Consider the following 17,009-nt stretch of genomic DNA (forward strand, 5'->3'; position numbering starts at 1 on the left):
GATCCCCCGGCTGTGTTCCCTCCCTCACTGTGTCTCTCTATGTCAAATAAATAAATAAAATCTTTAAAAATAAACAAATTGAATATGATTAAGTGTATTACACTGGTAGAAATTGTGTATATAGTGTTGGTTTTGATTTTACTTGTTCTTAAAATGAAATACACAAAGCTGAAACTTAAATGCCAAGATGTAAACATGTCAGAGTATTCAGAATATAAATCACAAGTTCATTTTCACATCAAAATAAAAATCAAGGCTAAATTACATCTTATTAAAATTTGAGTTTTTTATTTGTGTGGCTGTTACATGCTGTATTTAATTTTAGTCAACTTCTTTGAGTTCAAATTCTTTGAATTTCCAAAGGGTTTTTGATGAATGGTACAGGCCAGTTCTTAATACTCAGCAGGGCAGAGGTATTCATGGTTGGATGATTCAAAACTGGCACTTGTTTGTCCCTGAAAAGGTTTTGGACATTCACAGATTATCACAAAATTTATCAAATACCAAAGAAGTTGATTCCTTTAATCTTGCAAGAGATTTCACAGTACTTTCTTTGTCCAAATTAATAGAGTAAATAAATGCTTGGGGACAGAGATTTTATGTGTTTTATTCTGTTGTCTAATTGGTTAGGTTCCCATCCAAATGACCAGGCTTCATTCTTCAAATTCAATTAGAGGAGCTGGGGCCCAACAATAAACAATACAGTCCAATAAGCAAGGCTGACCAGGTCATTCTTTTAAGTTCAGTATTTCCTCGTTGGAGCAAACCTTAATTGCATTAACAGGATTAAAGATGATGACAATCAAGGATATCACTGGTTTATCTGTAGCTATAGAACAAGCCACATAATGGTGGTTCTGTTGTGATGAGAAGAGTAAATACTTGTCCTTTAGCTTACCCCAAATGTGACAAAAATACTTGGCTCCCAGTATAAAGGAATGAATATAACTGTTTCGGTCAGTAGATCCATTCTCTTCCATCTTATTAACACAGATAAAATGGAGTGAAGCGTAACTCTTGGTAAGTTATTATGTGGAACAACTTTTTAAAGTTTTGTTTTCATAACGCCCTTCACAGGCTGCCTTAGGGATTGCACACCTGATTGTTATGGCCATGAGTAAAGAAGGTTTACCAAAAGAGAAAGCCATGAAAAAGATATGGTTGGTCGACTCAAAAGGATTAATAGTTAAGGTAAGAATTTGTCATTTTCAACTGAATAAAAATTAATATGCCATTCTGGATGCCCATCTCAAAGATTACTACTACTTCCACTCGTCCTAACCCCCAACACTGTGTTAAATGCATAGCCATGTCGTACAATAATATGGATACTCTTCTGAAAAAGAAGACTGGCTCAGCTACAGAATTGGCCCGTGAAGTACGGAGGCCCCTTCCAACTCTGTGGGTTGTCAGTGCATTTGCATTAGTCTCCAGAGGAGGCAGTTCGATGCTGATACAGCTGAACACCTAGGTATAACGCCTTTTATTAAGGGCTGTCTGTCAAACTGCACCCTAAGGAAAACAAACAACAGATGATGAAATAGCTGCTCTTTAGCCTGCTACTTTCTCTCGACTAAATTCTTGAGGATTTGAATGGGAATTCTGAGAAGCTCTTTAATAAATGGGCTGTTTCAATGTTAACTACAAGGTTGTTTCCTCAGCTCTAATAGAGATAACAGGAACTACTTCGTAGGTTATTGTGAGAACCAAATAAGACTAGGTAGGTTGACCATGTTGCTACATAGTTACAAGGCATTAATATCACTTCTACCATCTGTGCACATTAAGCACTCTTCCTTAAACCGACAGAAAAAAATACTTGTAAATTTCCTTTCTACATGAAGATGAATTTTTAAAATAACCAGTGATAAGCACAGACTTCAGGAATGTAATATAGAAGCAAATGTCGTGAAGGTGTACAAACTTTCTGGAAAACTAGCTTATGTGTATCCAAAGCCTTAAAAATTTTATGTTTCTGGGACGGCTGAGTGGCTCAGTCGGTTAAGCATCTGCCTTCGGCTCAGGTAATGATCTCAGGGTCCTGGGATTGAGTCCCGCATTGGGCTCCTTGCTCAGCAGGGAGCCTGCTTCTCCCTCTGCCTGCCACTCCCCCTGCTTGTGCTCTCTCTCTCTGACAAATAAATAAAAATCTTTAAAAAAAAAAAATAAAAAATAAAATTTTATGCTTCTGATCCAATAGTTTCCATTGTAAGAATATATCTTACAGGCTAGAGATGTACACAGTCTTTTATTTTTTTTTCTTTTTTTAAGTTTTTATTTAAATTCTAGTTAGTTAACATACAGTGTAATATTAGTTGCAGGTGTACAATGTAGTGATTTGACACTTACATACACCTGGTGCTCATCACTAGTGCCCTCCTGGATCCCCATCACCTATTTCACCCATCCCCCACCCACCTCCTCTCTGGTAACCATCGGTGTGTTCTCTATAGTTAGAGTCTCTCTCTTGGTTTGCCTCTCTCTCTCTCTTTTTTCCCTTTGCTCATTTGTTTTGTTTCTTAAGTTCCACACGAGTGAAATCATATGGTATTTGTCTTTCTCTGACTTACGTATTTCACTTAGCATAATACTCTAGCTCCATCCATGTTGTTGCAAATGGCAAGATTTCATTCTTTTTTATGGCTGAGTAATATTCCATTATGCATACATACATATAAGAGGAGTAGGGTAGAGTACAGGCAGGAATCTAGCAGGACTCCTTGGGTGTCTGGGTAAATGATGTGGCCATTAGTGTAGGAAAGGAATAACGAACAGACCAAGTTTAGGAGAAAGATAATGCAATCCAGTTTGGATATAGCAAGCTTAAGGTACCTTTGCACATCTCATCCAGATATATATATGAATACACACACACACACACACACACACGGATGCCACATCTTTTTTTATCCATTCATCAGTCAGTGGACAGTTGGGCTGTTTCCGTAATTTGGCTATTGTAGATAATGCTTCTGTAAACATCAGGGTGTATGTATGTATTCCTTCAAATTAGTATTTTTGTATTCTTTGGGTAAATACCTAGTAGTGCAATTGCTGGATCATAGGGTAGTTCTATTTTTAACTTTTTGAGGAACCTCCATACTGTTTTCCAGAGTGGCTCCACCAGTCTGCATTCCCACCAATACTGCAAGAGTGTCCCATTTTCTCCACATCCTCGCCAACACCTGTTGTTTCTTGTGTTGTTGACTTTAGCCATTCTGACAGGTGTGAGGTGATATCTCATTGTAGTTTTGATTTGCATTTCCCTGGGGATGAGTGATATTGAGCATCTTTTCATGTGTCTGTAGGCCCATCTGTATGTCTTCTTTGAAAAAATGCCTATTCATGTCTTCTGCCCATTTTTTAAATTGGATTATTCATTTTTGGGGTATTGAGTTTTATAAATTTTTTTATGTATTTTGGATACTAACCCTTTATCAGATATGCCATTTGCAAACATTTTCTCCCATTTTATTGCCTTTTAGTTTCATTGTTTATTTCCTTCGCTGTGCAGAAGCTTTTTATTTTGATGTAGTCCCAATAGTTCATTATTGCTTTTGTTTCCCTTGCCTCAGGAGACGTATCTAATACGAGGTTGCTATAGCCAATGTCAGAGAAGTTACTACCCATGTTCTCCCTTAGGATTTTAATGGTTTCCTGTCTCACATTTAGGTCTGTTATCCATTTTGAATTTATTTTTGTGTATAGTATAAGGAAGTGGTCCAGTTTCATTCTTTGGCATGTTGCTGTCCAGTTTTCCCAACACTATTTATTGAAGAGACTCTTTTTCGCATTGGATATTCTTTCCTGCTTTGTCGGAGATTGACAACAAACTATTCGGTTCCAATGATCTATGTGTCTGTTTTTGTGCCACAGTGTTTTATGTTTAAGGATGTTATCACAGCATTACTTAGAATAGTGATATGTTTTATTATACAGCCATTATAATAGTAATATGCTGTCTTCTGCTGTCTTAGCTGAAGAAAAAAAAAGTGATGTGTTTACCTAAATAAAGGATGATTGTGAAATAATTGTGGAGTAGCCAGATGAATAGAATATACAGTCTTAAGGTTTTTTTTTTAAAGAACAATAAATAACATTAAAGGATTAGCAATATAATGTTAGATGAAAAAAGGAAAAGACCATGTTATATGTTACTATTTTATTTTAAAAATTGAGTTGCATTGCTGCCTGGGTGACTCAGTTAGTTAAGTAGCTGACTCTCGATTTCGGCTTGGGTCATGATCTCTGGGCCATGGGATTGAGCCCTGTGTAGAGCTCCGTGCTCAGCGGGAGTCTGCTTCAGGTTCTCTCTCTCCCTCTCCTTCTGCCCCTTCCCCACCCCTGCTTGCATGCATGCACGCTGTCTCTCAAATAAATAAATAAATCTAAAAAACATTGAGTTGCATATAAAATTACAGAAGTAAATGTATAAAATATGTATTAGCTTAAAACTTATATTATTTTTAATGCCTTTCTCTATATTCCAAATTCTTCTTAGCAGTTGTGTTCTTTTAGAGCTATAAAAATTTTTTTTAATTAATACAGACAGATTTTGCCTTAAAGAGTGTATGCCTAACTCTTTGTGGCAAATGAGTATCTATAAGGAAGTAAAACAAGACAGGAAGTACTTTTACAATACCTCCTGAGAACCAAATAATAATCATCTTATTAATTGTATTAACTTGAAATGTAATTTTTTATAATATATAAGAAAGCATAAAGTTTAAAGTTTTTTGGCTTAAAAACTGCTATGGCTTTCAAGAATCAGCATAAATAGAAAAAGTTGTACATTGTGGCCACTCATATTATGGTCATGAAATGAGATTTACTGAATGAAATTGCCCCTGGGTCAGGCATTATACTAGACTCTGGGACTCAGTAAATCCCTTGATCTCAGGAGGCTCACAGACTAGTGGGAAAAACTCAAACAAGCCGAAAGTTATGTCTCTATATGAAAATGTTATAGAAATAGGTCCTGGGCACTGGGTGGCTCAGTTGGTTAAGCGACTACCTTCGGCTCAGGTCATGATCCTGGAGTCCCGGGATCGAGTCGGGCATTGGGCTCCCTGCTCAGTGGGGAGTTTGCTTCTCCCTCAGACCCTCCCCCCTCTCATGTGTTCTCTCTCTCTCTCTCTCTCATTCTCTCTCTCTCAAATAAAAAAATCTTTTTTTTTTTTTAAAGATTTTATTTATTTATTTGAGAGAGAGAGAATGAGAGAGAACACATGAGAGGGGATAAGGCCAGAGGGCAAAGCAGACTCCCTGCCGAGCAGGGAGCCCGATGCGGGACTCGATCCAGGGACTCCAGGATCATGACCTGAGCCGAAGGCAGTCACTTAACCAACTGAGCCACCCAGGCGCCCCTCAAATAAAAAAATCTTAAGAAAAGAAAAGAAATATGTCCTTAGTGCCATGGGTGCCCTGGAAATGATGTTCCCAGCTGCACTGACAAGAATAATAAGAATGCCGAGGAGGGTTGCTAGAAAAGGTGTCTCTTCACTTCAGTTTGAAAGGAAGAGTTAGGAGTTTATCTTGAGTCTCCATGGACATCTGAAATATCTCCTATCTGAAAGTGAGACAGGGAAGTATAATGGAAAGTTCACTAGATCTTGGCTGAACCTGCGGATCATGTCTTTCATCTCTGTGTCTTCAAAGCTCTACATAGTGTCTAGCACATAATTGACAGTAAATATTTTGTTAATACATGAATTGATTGATGAACGGTCTTCCAGGCAGAAGAACAGCATTTGCAAAAGGAAATATTTCACTATAAGAGGTATTTAGGGATTAGATTTGAAAGGAAGCAGAAGGCTCTTCTAAATCCTGACAATGAGCAATTGAAGAAACTTATACAGAGGAGGTTTGTGTCTTGTCAATCTAGGCATTGTGGAGGATGGATTGAAATGAGGTGTAACTGAGTAAAGGAAACTGGTTACAAAGCTGTTGTAGTAATACAGATAAAAATTAATTGATGCCTGAAATAAAGCAGTGATTATGGGGGGTGAGTGAAAGACATCGATTCAGTAGATGTTTAGCAAATAGGATTGGCATGCTTAGTAACCACTAAATATGGAAGGAGGAGTAGGGTAGAGTACAGGCAGGAATCTAGCAGGGCTTCTTGGGTGTCTGGAAAATGATGTGACCATTACTGTTGAAAAGGAATAACGAACAGACCAAGTTTAAGACAAAGATAACGCGATCCAGTTTGGACATAGCAAGTTTAAGGTACCTTTGCACATCTCATGGAGAGGTCCCCTTGGCAATCAGAGGTACAAGACTGATGCTCAGGATAAGGGTCTGGGCTCCTGGAGATAGAGATTTCGGGAATATCTGCATGTAAAAAGTTGGAGCCATGGAAAAAGCTATACAAATTGCATTGTATTTAGGGATGTAATACATGTAAATATCTTAAAAAGTGAAAGTCTGTGACTATGGATTTCTTTTGTGATTTCTAATGACATTTTTATGTGAAATCTTTATAAAAATATACAGATTTTAGCATCTCAAATAATTTTAGTGTAGACTTACTGAACTGAGACTCCAAATTCCATGGATTACAATACTTGGAATAACTGTGAAGTTTGTTGCCTAGACCTAATCGGTCATTCTTACCTCATGTCTTTTACTTGCCAAAATAAAGAACTGCATATATTCTGCTTGCCAAGATAAAGTTACATTTTAAAACGTTGTTATATATTTAACAGCTTGTGCGCTATTTAATATAAAAGAAACATGAAGCTTCAATTAACCACTTTTTTTTTCAAGTTTTTAAAAAGTCAAAATTATGTTGATTTTTGTTGCGGAACTAATAAGTCTGAGGATAACTAGTAAATTAATATAATCTTGCTTTCAAATTTTCATGACTTTTTGTTTGTTGTTCTTTATCCTTCGTACTTTCACAACCTCTCCTGAGAACCAGTAAGAATCATTTTATTAACTTCACTAACTTGTCATGTAATTGTTTATAATACAGAAAAATATACCAAACTCCTTCACTTTTTAAAGACATAAAACCAAAAACTAAAAAGTATACTGTGTGGTTGCCTAGTTTATGGAATTCCATCATCATCAGACCAGATGATAATTATTCTGACAGTGAAATGGCATTGGTATCCGCAAGGAGGGCCCTGTCTATAGATGCAGAGAGAGGCCCGATTCATCTCTGATGAACTAATGACCTGACAGCAGAACTGGGCCAGTGCCATGGGGCAAAATGTCCAAGCAGGCGTGGATTCCAAGAGAAGGCAAACAAAAGCACTTGTGGAAGAGGTCTTCTAGTGCCTGTGTGTGGGAAGGAATAAATATTTATCAGAAACAATCCATAGTTAATTTTTTATACCTATTCTGGGTCATGAAGTGCTAACCCCAAATCTTGATGGTCTTTGCCACCTATCCTCTCCACCCGTACCAGAACATCTGTGCTTTTGAAAAAGGTGGTAATTCAGTATGGCTAGCCGTATCTTTTGTCCTCTCCTAAGAATCAGCACAAAATAAGGGGATAGGGGAGATTGAGGAAATAATAACACTCAAAAGAAATTCTCAGCTATCCGTGATACATTTGGTATAATTAAAGACTCTTAAAAAAAAGAGAAACACACAGGATTTGGGATTTCTTCGGTAAGAAATGCCTATGTGCACTTTGCCAAAGGAAGGCAAAAAGCATTTCAGTAAGGGATCCTGGAAGCGGGAATGAACAGAAAAGAAGTCTTCTATATCCATATCCAACTGATAGGAGTAGTGTAAAGAATGTGGATTCCCAATTAGATTTTGCAAGAAGTAGGAAAATGAGCCATTGGTGCAGAAAACCGAACGTCTTCATGAGGGTGTGGGCATTCGCCTTAATGTTGCCGATATAGAGGTCACATTCCAGCAGTTTATTCATCTAAACCAGATCTTCAGATAGACTTTGAAAATGGTATAGAAATTACCAGAGAGACCTTTATTTTTGTCTTTTGATTATTCTGTTTTTGGCAAGTAGAGGCTTTCGGTAGTGCTAGTATTCCATTTCATGATTCCTGGCCTTCCTAAATCTCCAGCAAGAATCAATCCTTTGGGGGAGAGGCTGTGGGTAATCTATGTTTCTTACTGGGTGGATGTCTTCTGGTCAAGATCTGGCTTCGGTTGGCTGGGAGCTACCCATGCTGTTGCTGTGATTCAGAAAGTAAAGTGTTCATGCTGAAAGCATACATCTTTGCCTTTCATACAATATGTATCCATTTTCTTTGTGATTTGCTTCTCATTCCAGGAAATATAGGGGATTTAAACCACATTAAATATTTTTCATTATATTTAAAGTTGTCAGTCAAAAAAAGCAGTACTAGAAATCTGTGATTAATAATTTGTTATTATGAAACTTCTCTTCTTTAGTAAAAGAAAAATCATTTTATATGTTTTTGAAAACATACCACGTATCTTTTTAAAATGCATCTAGTAGAAATCTGATAAATTGTTTGGTGCAGTGTTTCTCAAACTGGTAATCATCCTAGTCACCTGGGAGACTTTAAAAAAAATATGCCCAGATTCCAGAGCCTCCTCCTGGACTTGAATTAGAATATCTGAAAGCAGGGCTCAGGAATCTCTCTTTCCTGAGGTGAGTCTGGTGCTCAGTTAGCTTTGGAAAGTTCAGATCTGGCTCACTTTCATCACACTGTCATCCTCACTAATCCAGACTGTTTCAATAGATGGAGAAGTCAACATCCATGGAAGTCTCAAAGGACATGCCCTAGGTCATGAGTAAAGGGAAGAGCCTGGGGACTGTGATCCTGAGCCTTAGTCCCATATTCTGTCTCCAGCATTTGTAGATGGCATTTTCTGTGTCTCACTCGGGAGCTTTTATTTACTTTTCTGAATATCATGAGTAGTTATCAGGAGTAACATAAATTTATTTGCTGTTGGCTATTAGAATGCATTCTGCTACTAGTGATTTATTCATGTCCCTAGCCAACAAAATTTATCACAAATTAATTGTATATTGACAGCAATCAATTGTGTGGACAACATTGTAAAATACATTTAAAATTTTATTTTTTTTGAAGATTTTATTTATTTGACAGAATTGGGGGGGAGGGGAGTACAAGCTGGGGAGGGGCAGAAGGAGAGGGAGAAGCAGGCTCCCGCTGAGCAAGGAGCCAAAGTGGGGCTCGATCCCAGGACCCTGGGATCATGACCTGAGCCAAAGGCAAACTCTTAACCAACTGAGCCATCCAGATGCCCCTACATTTAAAATTTTTTTAAATTTATAGTTTTGGATAATCGGAGACACAGTTCTCAGGAAAATACTTTGAATTATTGACTTAAGAATGGGAATCATGTCCGTCACTTTCAGATTACTCAGTGTCTTCTAAACTCAGTTTACATCATGCGGGGGTATAGCTCAGTGGTAGAGCATTTGACTGCAGTTTACATCATGGATTTGCAGGTCCACATTCAATATAAATAGACAAGACCCCCTTCTTTTGTTTGCATTTTGCAGCAGCACAGTTCATGTTGTACCAGGTTGAATTCAGTTATTTCAGCTGCTAAAAAAAATCATTTCTAAGACTTTTATGCTAGTTTTATTTTCTCATGTGGGAGGCTATTTCTTGCCTGGTGATCTAATGAAAATGAACAGATTTCCATTTTTATGGAGATCGTATGTGAATTTATTTTAAACTTACCAGAAGCAGTTTGGTTGTATTTGCCTTGCCATGTGGTTTGTCAGCAGTTGAATGGTCAAAAACTGGTTGTTTTCTCAGACTGGGAACACCAGATGCTTTCAGCAAGCCTTCACTGTGAGGTCCTTATTCTTCTACTTCATGCTTTGGGCCAAGGCTGTTTTTCCATGGATTGTGTGGAATCTTACTGTTTGACGAGCCTAACCACTTAAAAAAATAAATAAAGCAGTGGCGTATTTTCCTCTTTTTTAGTATTTCCTATTCCTATTCTATTGATAATTCTGAAAATCTTAAAAATGTTCTTTTCTCTCACCATCCTTTCTGTGGGGTTTCTCCTTTCTACTTAATGTAAATCCCAAGGAAAGACTGATTATATTTTACTATTATTAAAGAAGGAAACATGATACTAGAATGCAGTAATACAACATTTAAAGCCAGATCTAGGAAGTGTGGTCTTCCTTGACCATATGCAACATTGGTTTATTCCTTTGATGGAGTGCAGTTTTCAGTTCTGTGGTATATAAAGGGGAACAAGAGCATCTGAGAGTTCAGTTGAGCCACTAACCCATGATAGGGAAGAGAAATGGGTTCAAGTAGGAAAGTAGATTAAAAACATTGGGGTTCCTCACCTGGGAAAGGAGACAGTGTGATTCAGTATCTGTTTTCAAATACACGAAATATTATTTTTTTAAAAGATTTTACTTATTTATTTGAGAGAGAGAGAGGGAGAAGAGAGAGTGCAAGCGGGGAAGGGGGGGAAAGAGCAAAGGGAAAGGGATGAGCAGACTCCATGCTGAGTGCCGGAGTTCATTGATGGGCTTGATCACGAGATCTGAGATCATGACCAAAGCTGAAACCAAGAGTCAGATGCTAAACCGACTGAGCCACCCAGGCACCACCTCCAACACAAAAGATTATTTAAGGGCAATGTTACAAAATTGAACAAAAAGAAATTGTATTAAATTGCAGTAAGCAGGAATTTGGGAATAAAAAACAATTGTTTAAGTATAGAGAAATGATAGAATTTACATTGCCTTGAATCTTTAAAAATGTATAGACAATTTCTTGGTTTTAATGTTTTGGTCATTGGCCTTCCCAGAAGAAAAGGGTTTGTCAAGGCAATTTCCTCCTGACTGTGTGTGCTATTTTCAGATATGAAATGAAGAGACTACTAGCCTAAAGGTATGGATTGGTTAGATTTTAAGTTAAATTGCTATACAAGGAGACCCCAAAATATGGTAACTTAAACAAGTTAAAATTTATTTCTTTGTCACCTAATAGTATAGAGGTAGGCAGAAGAGAGGCATCTGTGCATCCATCTGTCCCGGGGTACAAAGAAGCTTTCCAGTTCTCACTGTCCCAGCCAGCTGGGGGGAGAGTGTGGGGGCTGGCTGGAGCATGGTTGGGGAGGTGGCTGTGTCCGAAGTTACACACATCACTTCCACTCCATCCTCTTGACCAGAGATAGTCTCATGCCACTTGACGTGCAACGAGTCTAAGAAACAGTCTCCACCTGGGTAGCAATGTGATTGGCCAAAACTGGAAAATCTTAGTATTAAAAAGGAGTGAATGAAAAAAGTTTTTTTTTTTAAAAGGAGAGATTATACACCTAAAAATCTAAGATTTCATATTGTATTTTCACAATAATATAATTTAAAAAAACCCAGGAGAACACGAGGTTTCTGGCTGGCTCAATCAGAATAGCATGCAACTCTTGAGCTTGGGGTCGTGAGTTTGAGCCCCACACTGGGTAGAGATTACAAAAATAAAACTTAAAAAAAAGAATTAAAAAAGGAGAGCATGAATATTGGTGGACAATTAGGATTCTCTACCATAGCATGAAAAGGGTTTCAGGATTTGGACATAAAATTAATATGACATTTTCAAGGGGTGCCTGGCTGGCTCAGTCAGTGGAACATGTGACTTTTGATCTTGGGGTTGTAAGTTTGAGCCCCACATTGGATGTAGAGATTACTTAAAAATAAAATCTTTAAAAAAATGTAATATGACATTTTCAGATACGATAGTAAATTTATTGAATTATATTTGCATAATACTTAATACTTTGTCAGGTGGAAAATCAAAAAGACCAGTAGGCAAACCCTGTGATACGTTGTCTTCTCTAAGAGTTATCCATTTTCTCAGCAGCTCTCTAGACTACATAACATTGTGCTGAGGTGACTCTAGCCGGTTTGGAGTAGTTTGAATAATTATCCTGGGATCTTTTTCTCTGTTTGAGAACATAGCACACATTAAAGTTCCCTTGTCCATAAAAACATTCTGAAGTGCAAATCTTTAAACCTTAGAAGAACTAGACACATGGGACACTTGGGTGGCTCAGTGCGTTAAGCTTAGTCTGCCTTCAGCTTAGGTCATGATCCCAGGACCTTGGGATGGAACCCCACGTTGGGCTCCCTGCTCAGCGGGAGCCTGCTTCTCCCTCTCCCCCTTGCTCATGTGCTCTTTCTTGCTCTCTCTCTCTCTCTCTCTCTCTCAAATAAATAAATAAAAAGCACTACCACAAGCTTCGGGAAGAGCCATATGGCGACTACTTCGTGATGTGCATTTTCTCCCTCAAGATCCTATGAAGGTTCCTCAGCTTGGTGATTGCTGTGTTGAAAGTAGAAACTCTGGCTGCAAGATCTAGTTTAGCCCTTTAGCCTCAAGTGTGCAGGAACCATGCCAAAAGCAATTTGGAGTTCTGTAGTGTTTGCCATATAGAGCCTCAGGTAGACGTTAGTCTAATTTCTTGCCTTTATACTTGAAATAGAGTATATGCATTTCTGGGAAAGAGCAACAAGCCAAAACTATGCCGTGTTTAGTTTAGAATGCTGGAAGCTAAAAGTTATTATTCCCAGGAAATATGTCTCCCCAAGCTGCAGCTTTATTTAGTACCTGTCCTAGAAATTTCATTGTTGTGAGAACAAAAATAGTCATGAATTTTAGCTTATATGACTTCCAGAAATAGTTCAGAAATAATTTAAATACTGTAACTCTCAAATGGTTCCAAGTTCTTATTCCTATCCAGGACCAGAATTTTTCCTACTTTTCCAATAATGCAAGATTATTATTATTTTTTTTTTTTGCCAAATAACTAAGCAGTAATAAGAGCATTGAGGTAGCAGATAGATTGCAAAAGCTTTCCTTTCATTAAATCATTTCAGGAAAGGGAACCTCTTATTCCCAAAGCAACAGATAAGAACAATGAGTAAAAAAAATGATGGGATGTATAATCAAAATTAAAATTATCCCCTGTATCACTCAGCTATTGCTGGGTTATCAAAAGCCACAAAATCTCAGTGACATACAACAATAATAATTTATTTCTCACACCCCTGAGGGCTAGGTAGAGTAGCTCTGATGATGTTGGCTGGGTGGCTCTAAGTCATAGGTTGGGTCCAGGTCTTTTTCACAAGGTTCTCATCCTCGTTGGACCAGCCGGCTAGCCAGGTGACGCACTTTTAAAGCACAATGGCAAAGGCACAAGAGAATAAGCAGAAACACCAGTTATTCTTAAGGCCTAAGCTTGGAACTGGCACACTCTCATTTCAGCATACATTTTATTGACCAAAGAAATTACATGTACAAGTCCAAAGACAAGAGCTTGGAAAGTATAAACTGCCTTTTGTGGAAGGAACTGTCAGGTTACAGCACAAAGAACATTGACACAGGAAATGGATGATGAGGAATTGGGGCCTGAGTCAAAGTCTGAACTATCAAAATATTTGGAGGGAATTCTGAGGTACTCCAAGTGGCTCTGTTTTTTCATTTGTGACTAATAAATTATTAAACCTAGCCTTTGTTTATGTACTAGGATAATGTTGAATTAATCTCTGTAATTGAGATATGTAAGTGAAATAGATTTTCTGGCTGAGAAGCTAAGAGAGACGAGGATGGGGGCACCAGGTAGGCCTTCCCCTCAATTTGGTGAGAGTTGTAAAGATTTCAGTATTGTCATACATTTCTTTATATTATTAAAAGGCAATTTAAAAAAAAAATCTTGTCTCATAAATACAAAAGAAAAATTGAGAATATTTAGTGTTTAACTCATGAAATCAGTCTAGGTTTGCGTAAGCTATTTGTTGTTAGACTTATAACTAATTCTGTAAAGCCTATGATGATAGATAGGTTTTATTGAACAATTTGATGCTTCCTGATAAAATTGGAAACTGAATTTATATGACACTTTTGACTTTTTCTTAATAAATAAGATGAATGTGACCTAACTATATTCAATTTAATATTACTGAAAACTAGAATGTTCTCTCAAGTGAATGTGAAATGGTAAGCTTCAAATTTGATTCTGAATGAAGTAAGATTTTTTTATTGATATATAATTGACATATCATTTTGTGCCAGTTTCGGGTATGCAGCACAGTGATTCAGTACTTGTGTATATTGCAAAATGATCACCACAGTAACTCTAGTTAACGCCGTCATCACATATGGTTAGAAATTTTTTTTTTTGTAATAAGAACTTTTAAGATCTATTCTCTTAGCAACTTTCAGATATACAGTACAGTATTAACTATAGTTGCCAAGCCGTACATTATATCCCCAAGACTGACTTATTTTGTAACGGGAAGTTCGTACCTTTTGACCTCCCCTTCACCCGTTTTGCTCCCTCCCCCCACCACTCCTCACCTCTGACAACCACAAATCTGTTCTCTGTATCTATAAATTCAGGGTTGTTGGGGTTTTTTGGTTCTTTTTTCCTTTTTTTTTTTAGATTCTACGTATAAATAAAATCATACGGTATTTATCTTTCTCTGTCTGACTTACCTCATTTAGCATAATGCCCTCAAGGTCCATCCATGTTGTTGCAAATGGCAAGACTTCATTACTCTTTATGGCTGAATAGTATTCTCTGTGTGCGTGTGTATATGTGTGTGTGTATTTTTTTATCCATCCATTCATCTATTGATGGACACTTGGGTTGCTTCCATGTCTTGGCTATTGTAAATAACGCTGCAGTGAACATGGGGATACAGGTATCTTTTCTAGTTAGTGTTAAGATTATTTTTCACAGTGTCTCAGAAGAAAAGGTAAGATAAATAACCTCGTAGAACTCAGAAATGACTAATGATGATAACTGTAAGAAACGTACCAAAATTATAACTGTTGCAATTATGACTTTTTTTCTTCTTCACAATAATTTTAATTACAACTACAACTAATGTTGAGCTCTTGTTAAAAACTGGCACACACACAAAGAAAGAAAAACCTGGCATAATCCTAAGTACTTTATTTATTTTTTTAAGATTTTAAAAATTTATTTATTTTAGGGAGGGAGAGTGAGCTCGAGCAGGGGGAGGGTCAAAGGGGGAGAGAGAAGAAGAGGGAAAAAATCCCAAGCAGACTGTGTATTTTAAAAACAGAAATAGGGGCGCCTAGGGGTGCTTAGTCAGTTAAGCATCCAACTCTTGATTTTGGCTCAGGTTTTGATTTCAGGGTTGTGGGATCCCTATGGAGCTCCACACTCAGCAGGGAGTCTGCTTCTCCCTCCCCCTCTCCGTCTGCCCCTCCCCCTGCTCTCTCTCCCTCTCTCTCTCTCTCTCTCTCTCGCTCTAAAATAAATAAATAAATCTTTAAAAACAGAAATAAAATGGTAATAACCTTTCAAAACAAGAAAATTGTACCATCTTCAGGGGTAACAATTTATAAGCAATCTGACATATACCATTTAAAAACAAATGTACCAAAACAAACATACCATTTGTAAAGCTTTTTCTCCAGGACTGTGCTGTATTATTAGAGACTGAGTTCCAGCATCTGCCTTGGGCAAGTCCCTTAACATCTCAGAGCCTCTGTCTCCTCATGTAAAATGACTCTAATTAGTTGCCCTATTTCTTTTTTTTTTTTCTTCAAGACTTATTTATTTTAGAGAGAGAGAGAAGTGCATGCGAGCAGGGCGGGGACAGGACTGGGGTGGGAGGGGTGGCAAAGGGAAAGACTCTCAAGCAGACTCCCCACTGAGCTCAGAGCCTGGAAGGGGCTCCATCTCACGACCCTGAGATCATGACTTGAGCCAAAATCAAGAGTCTGACGCTCAACTGACCGAGCCACCCAGGCACTCCATAGTTGCCCTACTTCTTAAAATTGTTGAGGGGATCATATGAAATATATGAAAACAACTTGTAAGTCCTAAAGTATGATATAACATTAGGCAGTGCTTTATTATTTTAAGTCAAAATCTTAAAAATTTGCAGCTAGAAAATTATAATTAGATGTTTCCTAGATAATACATGATACATTCATAAACAAAACATTAAGATAAAAATACACAAAGCTAGTTCTTGTTCAGAAAATCAAACTATGATATAAATATGGCATCAAGTTCTGTTTTTACTCAATGATACATAATTTGGAAGTGCTGTGGCTAAAGCCAGCTCTGCATTCTAAGACAGTGTTATTTAACACAAATAATGTTTTGTAAATGATATTTAAATGACATTTCGCATTGCTATTTATTAGTGCCAGTTTCTCACAAATGTCTGTAGAATTAAAATTTTTAATATTAAATAATAGTTAAGAAAGGGAAAGACTTTAGTTTGTTCACTGTTACATCCCCATTGCCTAGAACGTTGTCTGAGACACAGTATTTGTTGAAAGACTGAATGAAAGAATACTCCGATAATTGGAGAAGAGAGTTTAAGAACAGCTGTAACACATGATACATGAAGATATTGAACACAAATACCAGTAATATGTGTAATATTCTGAAATTTCTTTGGCCCACATACGTTTGGCAGATTTAACATTTCTTTTTATTTGCTTTACTTAGGGACGAGCTGCCTTAACACAAGAGAAGGAGGAATTTGCCCATGAACATGAAGAAATGAAGAACCTAGAAGCCATTGTTCGAGAAATAAAACCAACTGCCCTCATAGGTAAACTTCTCCCTCTTTCCAGTAAACCCTACCCTAACCCCATTTTGGCCTGATTCATTTTCATACTGATTTTTGAGGCATAATTTAACTTTTTGAAATTTTAACCTTTGGAATTCACAAACACAATTACACGTTCACTGAATCAACAGTACCCCATGGACACCTAGATTTATAAATTTAGTACTTACTGTCTTCTCAGTTTTACTGATGCCAGCTGAAGTGGGGGGTCCCCCTCTGCTAACTCGGTCAACCTCTTGATCCTTGGCATAATCAACTCTTCACCAGGCTTAATAACTCCAGATAGACAGTGGTTGTCAAATGGGAGTGACTTTGCCCCCAAAGAAACATTTGGCAATGTCTGTAGATGTTTTTGGTTGTCACAACTTTGGAGGGGTCGGGGGTAGGGTGGTCAGGGCTACTAACATCTAGTGGGTAGAGACTAAGAATGCTGCTCAACATCCTA

The 17,009-nt window shown here is 37.5% G+C and overlaps 1 protein-coding gene across 2 annotated transcripts in view; it reads left to right on the forward strand.

Moving 5' to 3' along the window:
* The window catches only part of ME1 (malic enzyme 1), a 201,590-nt gene that overhangs the window by 167,040 nt on the left and 17,541 nt on the right, over positions 1–17,009 (forward strand). For both annotated transcript variants that reach the window (XM_036101022.2, XM_036101021.2), the window contains exons 9-10: positions 1,078–1,191; positions 16,441–16,546. In XM_036101022.2, the coding sequence (XP_035956915.1) occupies positions 1,078–1,191; positions 16,441–16,546 (220 nt within the window). The remainder of the gene's footprint in view (positions 1–1,077; positions 1,192–16,440; positions 16,547–17,009) is intronic.

The sequence above is a fragment of the Halichoerus grypus genome, chromosome 9 (assembly GCF_964656455.1).
Source record: "Halichoerus grypus chromosome 9, mHalGry1.hap1.1, whole genome shotgun sequence".
Lineage (NCBI taxonomy): Eukaryota > Metazoa > Chordata > Mammalia > Carnivora > Phocidae > Halichoerus > Halichoerus grypus.